Source organism: Chiloscyllium plagiosum, chromosome 5 (assembly GCF_004010195.1).
Source record: "Chiloscyllium plagiosum isolate BGI_BamShark_2017 chromosome 5, ASM401019v2, whole genome shotgun sequence".
Taxonomy (NCBI): Eukaryota; Metazoa; Chordata; class Chondrichthyes; order Orectolobiformes; family Hemiscylliidae; genus Chiloscyllium; species Chiloscyllium plagiosum.
Window position 1 is genome coordinate 91,351,916 of NC_057714.1, and position 17,786 is coordinate 91,369,701.

At 37.9% G+C, this 17,786-nt stretch overlaps 1 protein-coding gene across 5 annotated transcripts in view; it reads left to right on the plus strand.

The window, feature by feature from the left end:
* The window catches only part of LOC122550087 (cAMP-responsive element modulator-like), a 144,029-nt gene that overhangs the window by 124,408 nt on the left and 1,835 nt on the right, over window positions 1-17,786 (plus strand). For all 5 annotated transcript variants that reach the window (XR_006311740.1, XM_043690639.1, XM_043690638.1 and 2 more), the window contains one exon: window positions 10,898-11,054. Coding sequence is in view for 4 of the 5 variants with exons in the window: in XM_043690639.1 (XP_043546574.1) it covers window positions 10,898-11,054 (157 nt within the window). In the remaining variant the exon portion in view is untranslated. The remainder of the gene's footprint in view (window positions 1-10,897; window positions 11,055-17,786) is intronic.

The window sequence follows — 17,786 nt, forward strand, 5'->3', positions numbered from 1 at the left end:
GAGGTGAACTTAGATTGGATTCATTAGATTAGATTCACTACAGTGCGGAAACAGGCCTTTCGGCCCAACCAGTCCACACCGACCCTCCGAAGAGTAACCCACCCAGACTCATTTCCTTCTGATTAAGACATTTAACACAATGGGAAATTTAGCATGGTCAATTCACCTAACCTGCACATTTTTGGATTGTGGGAGGAAACCGGAGCACCCAGAGGAAACCCATGCAGGCACGGCAAGAATGTGCAAACTCCACACAGACAGTCACCCGAGACTGGAATCGAACCTGGGACCCTGGTGCTGTGAGGCAGCAGTGCTAAACACTAAGCCACCATAAGATTTTGAATAAGCTTAATGGAATGGATTCTAAAAGGATGTTTCTCCTGATACAAAATAGTTGTTTAGAATTCTTCTCCATAGACTGCAATGGAGGCTGGATCATTTAACGTATTAAAAGCTGGGATAGATTTTTGATTAATAAGTGTGTTTCAAGGTTATGGGGAGCAGGCAGAAAAGTACAGTTAAGCTCACAATCAGATCAGTAATGATTATTTTGAATGACTCAATGGGCTAAATAGCTACTTTTACTTCTTATGATCTTATTAAATATTTCCCAGAAATCTCATATCTCCATGCATCAGGTCTGATTATTTTTTAATAAGTTCTACAAAAATGCGAACAAAAAGACATTCATTATTTAATCTCTTCTGCTTTTCACTCTATAGCAACCCTCCCTTTTTGTTTTCCAATCTTGCTGCCATTAACTCACTCCATCCCCATCCTTCACTTGCTTAAAATGTATCATATTTCTACTTTTTCCCAGTCCTGATGAATGTTATAGACTTTGAAACATTGACCAGATTTTCACAAAGTAGTGAAGACTCCAGGGTCCTTCAAAAGTGGTAGTTGCGTCTCAGATCCAGAAGTCTTATTTTATTCCCAACAATCCTATTTTTGCTAGCATATTGGAGAACATGTGAATCCCACATATGGGAAACCCAAGGTTCAGAGGACCATTTGAACTGATGCTGATTTCTGATAGAGCAAAGAATATGGGTGCTACAGAAGCTTAGAGAGATTGTAAATGTTCTTGAAGGGTGGATATGGTCGGCAGAACTGTCAAAGCTTGATTGGCCATTTGGGAGGACTTGAAATGTTAATTCTGTATTTCTCTCCATAGATGCTGTCAGATCAGTTAAGGTTTTTCAGCACATTCCATGTATATTTTCAAATTTCCAGTATCAACACAATTTTGCTTATATTATGAGGAAATCAGTTTGTTTATTTTCCAGGAGTGAAGGATAAGATATTCTGTCATTTCTGGAAGGATGACTTTTACATGTTTGTCCAAATCCTTCCACTGAAATTATGCTTGTCTTTTATTGATTAAACATTAATCCATGTATGCACTGAAGTGGGTACTGTGAGCAAACCCCTGAACATTCTGCCAGTCTTTTATTTGTGTGCAAATCTTGTGTTGAGGCCACTCTCTTGCAGTGAACATTGCCAAACTATATGCAATCACTTGGCAGAGGGTAAGTAGGAAGAGAAAAGCTGGCCATGATTTTTATGCTGTTATTTTGCAGCCTCGAGCTAGAAATATATAAGCTCCAAACTTGATGTGTGCGAGTTTTGAGAAGATTTGAGAAGACTTGAAATGTGCATTGTCTATGAAAATAATTAACTTAGCATGCATCTTTTTACAATCCGACATGACATCCTTAATAATGACTGATGACTTTCATCTGCTGACTCTTAATAATAACAAAACATTTTTTAAAAATTATAGCAATTTTTTTGTAGAGCAATGTCCAACTACATGGCAAAATACAATCATCTTGGTAATGTAGTAGATTTTTGTAATCATACTGTAATTGGAATCTACTCCATTGTTGAACTCCTCATAGTCCATGCAAACAACATTTATTTCGTATTGCAATTTCATTTATAGTAATTTGTGTAACTCATTATAATTTTAGCAAAGTAATTTCTATGAATGTGTGATTTGTCAATCTTGCTTTTCTTTGGCATGTTGATCAGGATTCAAGGAAATGAAATTGGCTTGTAACCTCAGCTCAGCTTATAAACAGCTTGAAGTGCACATTTGTTGTCGTGCACTAATGAGTAGCAGTTTAGCCAGTGTGTAAATACATTTTCTGAAAGACATTCCCAGATCCAAACCAGAGACGATGTTAGCCACCTACTTCTAGTACTCCTCCCATTCCAAAGATGAGGCAAGCCCTTGAAGAGGAGAGAAAACAAAGGATGACTATGCTGATCCTGTGCCAAGGAAGAAATACAGACAAGCCAGGACTAAATTATATAACAAAGATCACAGGGTGTAAGACATGTAAAATGAAGTCAGAGAAGTACTAGACAATGACTGTTACTGGAAGAAATAAGAAACATTTTGTGATTGAAGAATATAATGATCAAAAATATCAGTTATCGCACAGTGTAATTATTTTTGTCTGTGTGGGATTGACACTTTCTCTCCATATCTGTGTGGGTTTCCACCGGATGTTCCCTTTTCCTCCCACAGTCCAAAGATGTGCAGGTTAATTGGATTGGCCATCCCGAAATTGCCCTGTAGTGTCCAGGGCTATGCAGGCTAAATGCAATTGCCATGGTAAATGCAGAGTTACAGGGATAGTATGGATGACTGAGTTTGAGTGGGATGCTCTTCTGAAGGTTGTTATGGACTCAATTGACTGAGTGGCCTCTTCCTGTACTAAGGGAATTCTATGATTTTATTTCTTCATATGTGCTAAGTTACAGTCATGTTTGTTAGAGAGAAGAAGGTTGAGAGGTGACTTAACTGAGACATATAAGATAATCAAAGGATTAGATAAGGTGGACAGTGAGAGCCGTTTTTCCTCGGATGGTGACGGCTAGCATGAAGGGACGTAGCTTTAAATTGAGGGGTGATAGATATAGAACAGATGTCAGAGGTAGTTTCTTTACTTAGAGGGTAGTAGAGGCGTGGAACGCACTGCCTGCAATAGTAGTAGACTCGCCAAATTTGAGAGCATTCAAATGGTCATTGGATAGACATATGTACGAAAATGCAATAGTGTAGGTTAGTTGGGCTTCGGATTGGTTTCACAACTCAGCGCAACGTCAAGAGCCAAAGGGCCTGTGCTGAGCTGTAATGTTCTATGTTCTATATTGATGGTAGTTAAATCTGTCTCCTAGAGACTTCATTTCCTGTGGTTGACTGACTACTTATTAAGTCTCATCATGTTCATACCAATTATGTAAAGAAGCAATTTTCTGAGTTGCACCACTTCGCTCTCTTCTGCTCTGTCCTGAATTTTGTATTTTGCCCTCTGTGTCAGAATCATTGACAAAAAATAACTGATCAGTTTTGGTTATAAATTTATAATCTAATCCTTCAAAATATCTTCTGAGTGGATTGCCAAACCAACATTTTTTAGTAGGATATGCAGCTTTTGGCTATTTCTGTTTGAGATATGGTATCATTGGCTAACAATTATCAAATGCTTTATAGTAGTGTGTGGAAGTATATGTCACAACTGACTTTGAGCCCTTAGACAATATTTAGCTGCAATTGACATTTTTTGGAGATTAAGTTTTAAAAGCATGTTAATTGTGAGCATTAGCTAATCAATAGACAGCCCTGACTTTTTGATGTTTTCACAATATTTAGTTGGCACTGGACTTATCTCAGTTATAACAAAGCATTTCAATAAGACTTTTGCTTCATTTTAAGAATTCATGAGTTGAGGGTGTTGCTGGCAAGATCAACATTTATTGCTTATCCCTAACTATTCTGGAAGAGGTAGGGTTGATGAGCTGTCTTCTTGTATTGGATTTGGAGTATTGGGAATCTCACTGTTGTTAAGACGGACCCGGAGGGTCCCGTCTTTGCGTGTTCTTTTGGAAGGAGAGACTCACACTGGCAACTATGATTAGACGCAGATAGCAGTTTATTCACAGAATCTTAACTGATACAACGAATCTACAAGCATGCATTCGTTGGAGAAGGCGTTCTGCCTTCCCATTCAAAGTTGACACAATTATACTTCGCGCTGCCTGGAGTCCCCAGTCAGTTCGCCTTCCCCATTGGTCCATTCATCTGCGCGCGCTGGGGATCCGTCCTCCTATTGGCCGCATCGAAGTGCCTGTCCAGCTCCTGCTGTGCTTGACAATGGCTCAGCCATCCCTGGGAGCGGTTCCGATCCCGTATTCAATAGTTCATTGTGTCAAGGAATTACTATGCGTCTGACAGGCTAGCCATTTTCAATAGGTTCCGTTTAACTAAATTGTCAATTACACTTATCAACTTTAGACTTAAATAGAGCCATTCACACTCACTAGTTACAGGTTCCGATAGAGCAATTCACACTTGTCTAACAGTTACAGATTCCGATCAGTTTCTTTATTAATCCCGAGTTTCGATGGGGCAATTGATACTGGCTGGTATTTACGGGCTCCAAGATTTAATTAACATTATGCATATCCCTTACAAGCTCCAGCAGTCATGCAATCGCCTGCAGCAGCTCACTTGGCTGTTGTTAACCATTTCAGGGCTGGAAGTGTCACCCTCCCTAGCCCTACATTAAACACCGCAGTGAAATCTCCCCAACACTGTTAGGACAGAAGTTCCAGAATTTTGACTCCACAACAGGAGAGGATTGAGATATAGGTCCCAGTTAAGGAGGAGAAGGTGCAGATGTTCCCCTTGTCCTTCTAGGTGGTGGAGGTGTGAGTTTGGAAAATGCTTTTGAAGGAGCCTTGATGAATAAATGCAGCGAACTTGTGGTGGTACACATTGCTGCTGCTTTGTGTGGAGTTAGAAAGAACATTCAAGGGGATGGACGGATTTGTAGGCTGGTTTATCCTGGAAGGTGACATGCTTCTTGACTTATTGGAGCTGAACTGATCCAGGCAAATTCTATCATGCTCCTGTTTTGTGCTTTGTGGATGGTAAACAGAAAATAAGGACACAGGAGGTAAATTGCCACAGAATTAGGAGTCACGTGCCTCCTATTTTAGCCACGGTTTTTATAACGTTGGTCCAATTCAGTTTTTGGTCTATGGTAAACCCCAGGATGTTAATTTGAGGGATAGTAACACAACTGAAAGTCAAGAGACAATGGTTAAATTCTCTCTTGCTGCAAATGATCACTGTGGAGTGAAGGCTCTGCTGGATCATGAGGTTACAGATTGTAGTTGGATATAATTCTCCTGCTGCTGATTGCCCACAGCCCCTCATGGTTGTCCAATATTGGGTTGTGAGAAATGTTCAAAGTCTGTCTCATTTAGCATATGCGCAACACTTTCTAGGGTGTCCTTAATGTGAAGACAGGACTTGATCGCCACTGTGTCATTGCCATTCCTGCAAGCAGTCACTTCTGCAATAGATGCATTTTGGAGGACAAGGTCAAATTGTCATGACCACAGATGACCACACTGCATCATGTACGGATATATCAAACTTCACATTCCAACATTAAAAAGGAACTGCTACAGCCAAAAAGCATGACTACAGATGTAAATTCAGTGGCTGTCAGGAGAGAGAGAAAGATACTAGAATGTGTTATGGACTTGACCAAACCCACTCGAAATATTTTAAGGAGGTAGCCTAGATCCTAACGTTTTCTTATTTTAAAGGCAAATGTAACGTGCTGTGTTCCAGATATAATTTGACTTGTCAAACTGCTCGACATTAAGCAAAATACAAACACTATGGTTAAAAGACAACAAAAGAAAGAAGAAGTAAGATTAATTTAACTATTGGAAAACTTAACAGAATAATACATACAGTAACTATTACTAATTAACTGTTCCAATATAGTAGCATCTGTTAGAAACATACCCCTTGGCAAAATTCAGAAAATAGATTTGTCTCACAGGTGACTCCTCGGAGAAAAACATCGAGAAAGTTCACAGAGAGTAGCAGACAGAAGACATTTACTGCAGCTTCCAACCTTGTTGAGACTCCAGTAGCAACTGATGAACGTAAAAGCTAAAAACTAGAAATGCTGGTCTGTGACAGCTGGCCACACCCATCTAGGCTGCTTCTATTATTCCAATTTTTATTTAAAATATCCAAGGCGCCTCAAGCTCTTTACATTACCACAGACTGCTGTTCACCTCTTGTTCAAACTCTATCTTAAAAGAAACCAGGATGAGGTACACTTCTTAAAGTGTCACAGATGTCACACACGAAGTGGCAATGAAGTGTGGAAGGGATGGAGTTAAAAGAGAAAAATGCACTACAAACTGAAATGTTATCTCCTGTGAGTTGTCTCTGACTGTGATAGAAGAAAAGACAGCTGTTGAGGCGAAAGATATAATTTTCGTCTTCCTTTTCAAGAATACAGAAGAACAGGAGTTAAATTTAAGGCCTTTTCCCCAGAACCCAAAGCTAGGGGGCATGAGTTTAAGGTGACAGGGGAAAGATTTAAAAGGGACCTGAAGATCAACTTTTTCACACAGGGTGGTGCATAGATGGAACGAGCTGCCAGAGGAAGTGGTGGAGGTGGGTACAATTACAACATTTAAAAGACATTTTGTCAGGTACATGAATAAGAAAGATTTAGAGGGATTTGAGTCAAAATGCAGGAAACTAGGACTAGCTTAGTTCAGGAAACCTGGTTGGCATGGATGAGTTGGGCTGAAGGGCTTGTTTCTGTGCTGTATACCTCCATGACTCAATCTTGGTCTGTTAATGCTAGTAGGGGAAGGTGGATTATATCGGTGCTTGTATATGCCAATGGTCTGCGGTTATCTATGTCCCTGAACCTAGGTTTAAGTGCTAATGTGCTTCAAAGGTCACAGTTGACAAACCACCCACTAATCACCTTTGCATTGGAAGTAGAAGAGTCCCTTACTTTGAGTACCGAAAGCCAGCTTGCTAGCAAGCCAGTCAAAAGGAAATCAGCGAAGTAAAATCTCCTCCCCATGAGTATGGCCAATCACAGTTGAAAGTAGTCAGGACAAAAAAAATTCACTCAAAGCCAAGAATCACAAAATTGCCTACTTAACTATCAAGAATCTGTTATCTAATGACCAGTATATCTTCCAACATTTGCCCTTTTTTTGGACTTGTTTTTAATTTGTGTATTGTATTATTATCTTCTTACATTTAGTAATTAAGCACACAGTTTTGTTAACTCAAAGCCTGCTTAAATTGTAATAACTTGTGAAACCTTGCACAGCATTTGGACAGAACTGTATTCATTACTATACATGTTGCTTTTTTTTTTAAAGATGACCTTCAGGTGTGGGTTGCCCTTGCATCCCTTTTTTTGTCTTGGAAAAATATACACTATGCCACTGAGCAACACTTTTCCAAGTGCCCTGTTCTAACAGTTAAGAAAGGGGACAGTGGATAGGGAGAGCAAACTTCACAGGCAAATTTTACTGGCATTGTAAAACTGAAAAAAACTTTATTCCAACCATAATGATCTCATGAAATGTGTGGTGAAAGCAATTTCAGGGCACTTAAACTGTGGATAAAGAGGTAAAGTTAGAAGAAAAAGGTACTATTATCAACTTCAGTAATACAATGCATCAGGATCCCGAATTAGAACATCTTGAGATAAAATAAAGAATTTTGATTTCCAAGATTAAAAATTACCTTCTGTTGTATATTAACCTGCACCCATGGTAGGGTTTATAAATCAGTTCATTTTAAGTGTTTTCAAAAGGATGCATCTGGAAAATATTGACAGTATTTTGTTACATACTTAAAGTAACAAGATTAGAAGCTAAGAATTTTTCAATGTATGTTGCTTTAAATGGGAGTAGACAACTTTTTAAAAATTCATTCATGGGATAATAATGTCACTGGCTAGACCAGCATGTACTACCCATCCCTAATTGCCCAGGGGCTAGTTAAGCATCAACCACATTGCTGTGGGTCTGGAGTCACATGTAGGCCAGAAGAGGTAAAGATGGCAGTTTCCTTCCCTAAAGGACATCAGAGAACCAGATGGTTTTTTTCCAACAATCAACAATGGATTCATGGTCATCATTAGACTCTTAATTCCAGATTTTTGTTGAATTCAAATTCCACTATCTACTGTGGCAGGATTCGAACCTGGATCCCCAGAACACGACCTTGGTCTCTGGATTAACAGTCCAGAGATAATACCACTAGGCCATCACCTTCCCACATATTAAGCTAATATAAATATTATATAAATGTAATATATGGAATAAAGTACATCAATGATAACATTTAAAATCAAAATAATATTATTTAGTGAGACCAAGACTCTAGAGTAACTTAAATTGAAAACTGGGAATTTAGCATAAACAGATGAGAAACCAACTGAAGGGTAGAATATAGCTACCACTCAGGATTTGTGCTGAGTTCAGAAATATAGTTAAATGCTGCAGATTCTGTAATAGGACCATTACTGATGCTAATTTACACTAAATATCTAGATTCAGAAACCAAGTGCACAGTACTCACACTTGGAGCAGGACTGTCAATTATTGTAATTATCCTGTGATTATTACATTTTTATTTTTGAAAATTAATGTTTTATATGTTTCCAATAATTAACTGGTATCAATTGATGTCCTAACATATTCATGGATATATAATTAGATAGCAGTGAAATGGCAGCGAGCTTGTACTTAAAATAGACTTTTGCCTGACCTCATGATAGAGAATAGTTTTCAACTGATTGCACTGAAACCATGCCAGCCTCGCAAGGGAAGTGAGCACTGCTGATGCAGGTCAGAGATAAGGATGGCATCTCAACGTGGAGTACTACACAAAATATAAGAAAAAGGAACAGAGTAGGAGATTGGTCCTCCAAAAACATCTTCCAAATCCATGACCACTGCCCAGAAGGACAAGGAAAGCAGATTCATTGTAACACTACTGTCTGCATGTTCTACATGTTATTAAATGAAGGGTTTTCCAAGACATTTGCTATTCTGATTTAGAAATATGTCACCATTTCTTCAGTGTCACTGATTCAAAATCCTGGAATTCCCTCTCTAATGCACTGTGGGCCTACCTACAGCACATGCAGTGGTTCAAGACAGCAGCTCAGCACTACCTTCTCAAAGGCAACTAAGGAAGGGCAATGAATGTTGGCCCAACCAGCAATGCCCATGTCCCACAAGTGAATGTATGTGTATTAAAAAAGTGCTATTTAGCTTTGCAATTTATATGAAAGTGAAGAGGTCCTTGTAACATCAATTACTGTGCACCATAGATCGAAGCAATGGGCTTGGTGCTTGCTTTGAGAGTTCTGAGATACAACTACTGTCAACAGTATTTTATCCTTTTATTATTGTTATTTTCAGCTCTAATTGTTTATGACAATAAAATCAGACCCTTTCAACAGTCCCATAAATTAAATGTGATTAAAACAAAGATAAACTGAAATTTTAAAAACTAATTGAGAATTTGACCATGATTATTTTATATTAATGAAATTATTAATCCTGACGTTCATAAGCAATGCAACTGTCACAATGTGTTAATATTGATGCAAGCCTTGAGATGCTGGTGTAATGCAAGTTTCGTTTCCTTACTGACTTTCTAGTATTGGTAACACTGAGAAAGAACCAAGCTTTTTCCCACAGATAGTGAAGGTATTTATTATTAGTCATACAACCCATATTGAGCTACTCACATTTCTAAGCAGGTAGTAATGAATCAGAATTCCACATCTAAGCTTTTCCTCTTCAAGTTCCATTCATTGTTAATGTCAAGCTCTGCTTACTGCACCTGTAATTTCAATTTTTGAATTTGTGAGCCACCTTTGTTCTATACACTTCAGGATCATCTGAGTCAATCGTCAGTTACATTCTTTATAATACAACTGTGTGGTAATGTGAGCTTTTCCATCTTCCTCCAACCCTTTGCAGATATAATCTGCCACTCTATCTTCCATGGCCACTTCCAATAAATTGTTTTCATTTGGTTATAATTCTTTATGTCTACATTAAAAAGTTGATTTTATCACTACCTTGCCAGTGTTATACCTCTCTAAAATATCTGAAGGCTTCATCTTTGGCTCCCATATTTTTTCCAATAGACATACTGACTCTTAGTAATACTAATTGTGCATCTGTACATGTATTCAGTTTCTGAATGTAGGTTGATTGCACCTTATTCTGCACTTTCTTCACATAGCAAAAGAATACAGTTTCTTTACTATGAACTCTTATTATTATCTCAACTCTATTTTCCATTTTAATAGCTCCCCAGACAGAATCAGATGATGTATATCCCACATAATCAGATTTGATCTTCATCTGAGTAGAAAACATTATATCCTGTCTATCACTAAGATTGATTTCCTGTCCAGAAATCTTCTCCTAGTTCATCATTATTACTAAAATCATTATCCACTGTTTTATTCCACAGTGCTTGCCTTCTTCAAAGTTTGTCATCCTATATAAACTATAATTCATAATTTTGTAACCTATACCAAATTCTTGTCACCAATTAGTTGTTTTCAATCTCAGCAAGTCTGGCAGCATCTGTGGAGAGAAATCAGTATTTCTCAACCTTTCAACATTTATAACCTCAGTGAAGTTATGTGTCCTTTGACTGTAGCCTTCCCTGCATTTCAGTGACTTTTAGCTACCTCACCAACTGTCCATCCTCTAAATCTCTTTGGCATGCTACTTCCATTTTTGTCTTTGAAATGTTTCGAATTGTCAACTGTGCCTTCACCTTTTCAAATTTTCTTCTCTGTAAAATCTCAGATGTTTAATCTCAGTAAACATGTATAGAATTACCGGTTGTTTCTGAAATAGTGGGGAGAAGAAAAATTTGGGTAAGAAACTTTATATAGCAATTTACTTTTAAAAGAAGTGTAACTAAAAAGGTGTAGAGTAAAGTTTTAAGGTGGCCACTGATTTACATCTCACTAATAATAAAACTCCTGTCTTGCAGCTGCCACTGGAGATATGCCAACTTACCAAATCCGAACCCCAACTACCACTTTACCTCAAGGAGTGGTAATGGCAACCTCACCAGGGACATTGCATAGTCCACAACAGTTGGCAGAAGAAGCTACACGTAAACGGGAGCTCAGGCTAATGAAAAACAGGTAAGATATCAGAAAATAGGTAATCCGCTGTATTGCACACTTAAAAAAAGAATCTGTAATGAAAAGAATGTACTGCAATGAAGAAATGGGTATCTTATTCACAAAAATAATTAAACAGTTTTGCTGATTCTTGATTTTGGAGCTTTGTTATTGGTATAAATGTGCACTGTTTTAGGTTTGTTCAGAGCCAACCACTATCTTAGATTTCATTTCCTATATTTTTTTTCAGTGATGATTTCTGTAAATCACACCTGTTCAGACCTGAACACTAGAATTTGGAGATTTCCAAAATCATTGGAATGGATCAAAAACAGAAATTATAATTATAATTTAATTATAACTATAATTTCTGTTTTTGTTTCAGAATTACAGCATCCACAGTTCTTTCTTGGTTTTTAGTTTATTTTCATTGGAATGGACTCCGATCAGCATTGTATTGCTAAAGCAACTCCCAGTTGTTGGTTAGGTCCAAGGTGAAGTGATTTAGAAATAGCGGTTGCCGTGAGAGAGGAAGGCTTTTAAATCCAGTTTAGTCATTCCTGCTTCAGCCCCTCCGTTAGGAAAAGAGACAGTCATACCTGAGGGACTGTTTTGAGGGACAAGCAATTTCTTTCAATCTGTGTATGATGCTTGTATTGCTGAAGAGAAAACTTTGCAGACAGTGAAACATCCGTTTTACCATGAATTGGTGCAGATTGTGTACAAGAAATAGCCAGTAACTTACAAACATACAAAATGAGAGCAGGAGTAAGCCATTTGGCATTTGAGACAATATGGTCTTGGCTGATCATTTAAGTCAGTACCCTGTTCTGGCTTCTCCCATTACGCTTTGAACACTATGAGCTATATATATTTCCTTCTTGAAAATAGTCAATGTTTTTCCCTTTCTAGGCAGAGAATTTGCAGGCTCACCACACTCGGGGTGAAGACATTTATCCTCATCTCAGTCCTAAATAGCCTACCCCTTATCCTTAAGTTATGATCCTTTGTTCTGGACTTTCCAGTCATTGGAAACATGTATCCTGTCTAGTCCTTTTAGAATTTTATGGGTTTCTGTGAGATCCAACAACCGCCACTCCCCGCCACACCCCCCACCCCAACCCCACTTATTCTTCAAACCTCCAATGAATATACTATTAATCAATGCCACTTTTCTCTGTAACTCAATCTGGTATACCTTCCATAGGTAGAACATCCTTCCTCTTAAGGTGACCAAAATTGCACACCGTGCTTCAGGTATGGTCTCAACAAGGCCCTGTACAATTGCCGAAAGACAACCCCATTCCTGAACTCAAATTTTTTTACGATGAATACCAGCATAACATTTGCCTACTTCTTCACCTGTTGGACCTACATGCTTATTTGCTATTGGGTATCAAGTTCCCAATAGAGCGTAAAGCCAGTGCATATTGTTATTAGCCATTCATTGATACTATTGTCGTATCCCATTGTTTCAGTTTGCACTGGTTAATTCAGGTTAAATTTTCAATGCTTTCTGTATAAAATCTTACCTGGCTGACTTTCCAGTTCCTGCTGACTCTCCTTGGCATTTTGTTCCAACAACAGCTTGGGTTGAATAGCACCTTTAATGTAAGAAAATGTTCCAGTGCAATTTACAGGCCTGTCATTGAACCAAATGCGATGCTGAGCCACATAAGGAGGTGTTTGGTGACATGATCAAAACCTAGGTCAAAGAGAATGATTTTAAGGAAAATCTTGAATGGAGAAAGGGAGATGGGGAGGCAGTGAGATATAGGGATAGAATTCCAGACCTTGGGATCTAGACAACTAAAGGCATGGAGATGCAAGCATTGAAACAATGAAGGAATTTCAACATGAGGGGAATCTTAAAATCAAGATATTTCTTAGCCTCCAGTCAATGCAGATTAGTGTGTGGAAGTTGGTGCAAGTTAGGGCATGGACAAGTGAGTTTTGAATGACTTAAAATTTTTTGAAGGCTATTCAAAACTGCATTAGAATAGTCAACCTGGAGATAATGAAGTCACGGGTGTTTATTTCAGCAGCAAAGGTTGAGTCTGGTGATGTAATGAAAAAGGAATTAGGGAGTCTTCGAGATGCTGTGGGTGTGTGATAAGATGTTAACCTGAATGTCAAGTATAACACTACGGTTGCAAATGTCTGGAGAGAGGGGATTTAATTGCAAGGAAACAAAGTTTATGACAGGGCCAAAGGCAATAACGTCTGTCTTTGAGTAGTTAGTTGGGCAAAGTTTCTTGCCCACCTGAAGTCAGATAGGCCACCTCACAATTTACTGATGCTGGAATGGACAACGGAAGTGGAGATGAAGTAGTATTGGGTATCATCAGTGAATTTATGAAAATCTGCATTGAATTCCCTGTGCATCAACCATAACATCCTGGAACTGAATCTTTTTATGGACTCAGGAAAACCTGAACTGTGTGGTTTTGTGTCTTGCAAACTGCAAACCCAGCCCACATGCGACTTTTTCCTATTTGTATTTTCAAGTTTGCAGTGCAGTTTCCATGTTGCACTGGAATATATGAGGAATGCAGGTATGAGACAGGCCAATTCAAAGGCTTACCTTAGTTCTCCAACGTAGCATCCTAGTTCCCAACAGCATACAAATGTCCCCTAAACCTCAGCTTTTACTCCCTGCATCCAATGTCCATGCCAGCCCAAGTGTTCTCAATGCCCTCAGATCACTTGTTGCTACCTTTTTGCACCTAGGTGTCTTCTAATTCCCTTTAGATTACCATGAGCTAATTCTATGACCCCATCTATCCTCCAAGCCCCTTCAGATCACTTATGCCACCTCTCTGTCCCTATCTAACCTCCATGTCTACTTATTGTAGTTTGCCTGCAACATCAATGGAAAAATGAACATTTTGCCATCTAATAAGTGTCTATCTCATTGAGTCTGAGAAAAGATGTATTCTGCAATGTGAAAAATCCTTGTAATATTTATATTAGCTTGCCTCAGCAAACCAGTAACCACATCAAACCACTCTGTTATTACAACTTTTTGAAACTGTCATTCATTTCTGAAATTAATGTAACACTGTTTGTGCCAAGATGCATTAGCATGTGAAACACGGTCAGTATTCTGAATGGCCACAACTATGCAAAAGATAGACTGCTATCTGAGAAGAACAGAACAACTGATACTAATTTTTAATTTCAAAGCAGAGTGCCTGTCAATCAATGTAGAGGAGTAGACAGCTAGCCTTTATTCATCTATCAATACTATGTATTTTTATCAGCCAGAACTACTTGAATTATAGTGGACAATACAAACAGGCAAGATATTTTGTAACAATATTATTCCAGTACGTTGCTTTCTGCAATGAAAAATCACTGTAATGCATGTAAACAAATGCATTAGGACTGGTCACTGTAAGGGTGAATTTATTTTTAAAGGACTTATCCCTATAACAAATGGATGTATTGAAAGTGCATCTACATTACAACGCAGGAGCTTCGGTAACTATCTGTGATTCTGTCTCAGTAAATTCTTCCTTCTGAGAGCCAATATGGGCATGACAGGCCACATAGCCATCTTGAAAACACCTTCCGGTTAACTTTCAGAATGTTCCAGACTTCTCAGAAGGTTTTCCATTTTCTTTACAAACTCTGACTTTGCATGCTGTTAATAGGCTTCCAAACCCTGAACAAGCAGATGAAATTGGTGTGCAGAAGGAAATCCAATTTTCAGCCCCCATTTAAATTTGGAACCCGACTTCAGCAGGGGTGGCTGTGTTTTGCACACTATGATGTGTGACCATACATGCTTTAAAATGTGCCTCTGAACACAGGTGAAATTTCTGCTCATTCCCTTCATTTTCATTTCTACCTTGCTACCTCAAACTTTTGCCTGAAATTTACATAAAAGTAAAAAGTGGGATGCTCAAACTCTGTACTCTTGCATTGCTAGTCTTCTGCATTTTGCCTGCTCTGCTCCCTCTCATCTCAGCACACATCTACAATTGCAGGAAGAGCCAATGGCCAGCTGGCTGTCAAGAGGCTTTATCTTGGTACAACTTAGCTTATTTTAAATCTTCTTCAAAGGCCTGTGTCTTCAATGGTGGCAATAGTCATTTGCCCTCAAGAAAATTGCTATTTCTACTTAAGACCCTAAAGCTTTGTGAAAAATTACATCAGCATTACTGCCAGTAATAGTGCAATAACAGTTTTATCCATGCCCATTGATGCAGGGAAGTGTTGAAATAATCCAAAGTCATATCATTGAAAAAAAATTGATTTTTAAAATTTTGACATTTAAACTGCAACTCCATTTGATCTAGATTCTTTGTTTCACAATATTACTGTCATAGTCCAAGAAACCAGGCCAAAACAGGTTTCTTTAATTTCTCCATTGTGCACTTGCTATTTATGACATGATGCTGGTCTACACTTTTCAATGCCTCTTAAAAAGAAATGTGTATCCTTTTTTTGACACTTCCAATAACACCATTGGAAATACTTGGTAACTTAGCAGGCTTGGGGACCTACTTTAAAGTCTAACATTCTAATTCACTAATCGAAGTGTTGTATCTTAAATAAATTGTGAATGACTTAAATATTTTTATAAAAGTTCTCAAATTGTGTCAATCCTTTGGTCACCATTTGAACCAGCCTTCTAATGTGACAATTTAGAAATGTGGCTCCTCACTCTGTATTCTAATCTGGTTTATCGTAATGGTGATCCTTATTGAAAGTTATGACTGCATTTTGAAAATACTAACATTTTTAAAAAGGACATTGCTGGGTGGTATATTCTGTGTATGTGTCATATTATAACTACATAGGGAAGTGCATATGGGTTTATTTTCCTTTTAGGCATCAATAAATTGAAGGTTGTCTTTGTGTACTATTTCAATGTTATGATGAAAATTCAAATGTGCTTAATTTCATGAAATAAAGATATTTTGCATCTTTGCTTTCTTTTGATAATTTGTTGTTATTATAAGCATATTTTGCAACAACCACCAGTATTATTTGCATGCAGTGTCTTCTCGAAAAATAATTTACGCAAGTTGAGTTACATCAATGGGAGTTTTACGTGCAGAGATTGGTAGTCTCTGATTGTAATGTAGCAAGGTCTGATTGACCTAGTAATGCCATACACCAACTATGTGCAATCTAACTAGCTGTGGGTTAATAGCATGCCCTCTTCCTGGTATGTCCCTGGTTTTGCTTTATCCTCATGCATTAGTAGATTATCCTACGGCCTGCCAATGGTTATTCCTCTTGCGATCCTCCTGCATGATTTTTTTGTTGTGGTAATATTAGGGTTTCTATTTTGACAGAGATATTTTGAAGTCCTTAAGTCATAGCTTTTGACTCAGTTTACAACAAACAAATCTTGAGCTTCTCTTCAAAGGAAATTCTGTGCAGCTGCATTCAGTCCTGACTTTAACGTTGCTGTTTGAACACTCTTCACTGATGCTCCATCATGCAAGCCTATTACAAAGGGAAGCTGAGAAAGTCAGGCTTGCCATTGCAGCATGTAAGCAAGAATTGACAATTTAAAAAAAAAAGCAGTGCTTGAATGAAAATTTATTGAAAGTTCCAATTTTTATACATTGTTGAAAGATTTGCAACAAATAACTATCACCAGTCTGAAATACTACAGAAGTATTTCCACATGTATTAAGTTAAGGAATGTGGCATTCAAAAAAGCATTTAAAGGTAGTATTATGTTTTCAGCAGCAAGGAAAAATTACAGTTCACAAATTAAAGAATTCTTTTTTTAAATTTCAATATTTTCCATAAAATTATATGTTGTTGGCTGTCAACTTACTAACTGTACTAGGAGGTCTGCCATAATGCTGTGTTTTGTTGATAAAATGACAGTCTTAAGCTTTAACTCTGTATGTTGCATATATGTATTATGGATGTTGAAAGTGATATCATGCAGCCCAAGATAAAACATAACATGCTTATCTTGTTAAGAATTACATTATAATTTAATTTAGTCATTGAATTTATTGTTTTGTAATTGTTCTGGTAGTTTACAAACATTTTGTAAACATTTGGACTTAGGCTTCAGTAGCTAATTGGGCTCTATAATTTCCTCTTGCTAATTTTGGAGAAATTGTTTACATGAGCATTTTACATCTCTGTCAAGATTTTAGAAAAATGCATAAGTAGCTTCAAATAATGGTTTTTTAAACTCTGACCAAGGTATAAGACATTTTTGTTGCATGGACTACCTAAGAGGGTTGGGGACAGTGATTTTTATTTGGTGAAATTGGCAAACCAAAGAAAATCCAAATATGCTTAATTTTGCTATTTTGATTAGATTTCCTACAGTGTGGAAACAGACTCTTCGGCCCAACAACTCCACACTGACCCCCGAAGAGCAACCCACTCAGATCCATTTCCCTCTGACTAATGTACCTAACACTATGGGCAATTTAGCATGGCCAATTCACCTGACCTGCACATCTTTGGACTGTGGGAGGAAACTGGGGCACTCGGAGGAAATCCACGCAGACACAGGGAGAATGTGCAAACTCCATACAAACAGTCGCCCAAGGCTGGAATTGAACCTGGGACACTGGTGCTTTGAGGCAGCAGTGCTAACCACTGAGCCACTGTGCTGCCCCAGCTCATTTCAGTATTTTAACATTTTATGTAATTTTAAAATGTCTTTGCAAAAGGATGACTCAGGAAAAATCTAACTAATAATGAACAATGAGCTAATAATTCCTTTAGTATTATGATCAATAGAATTTTTTGACACTATTT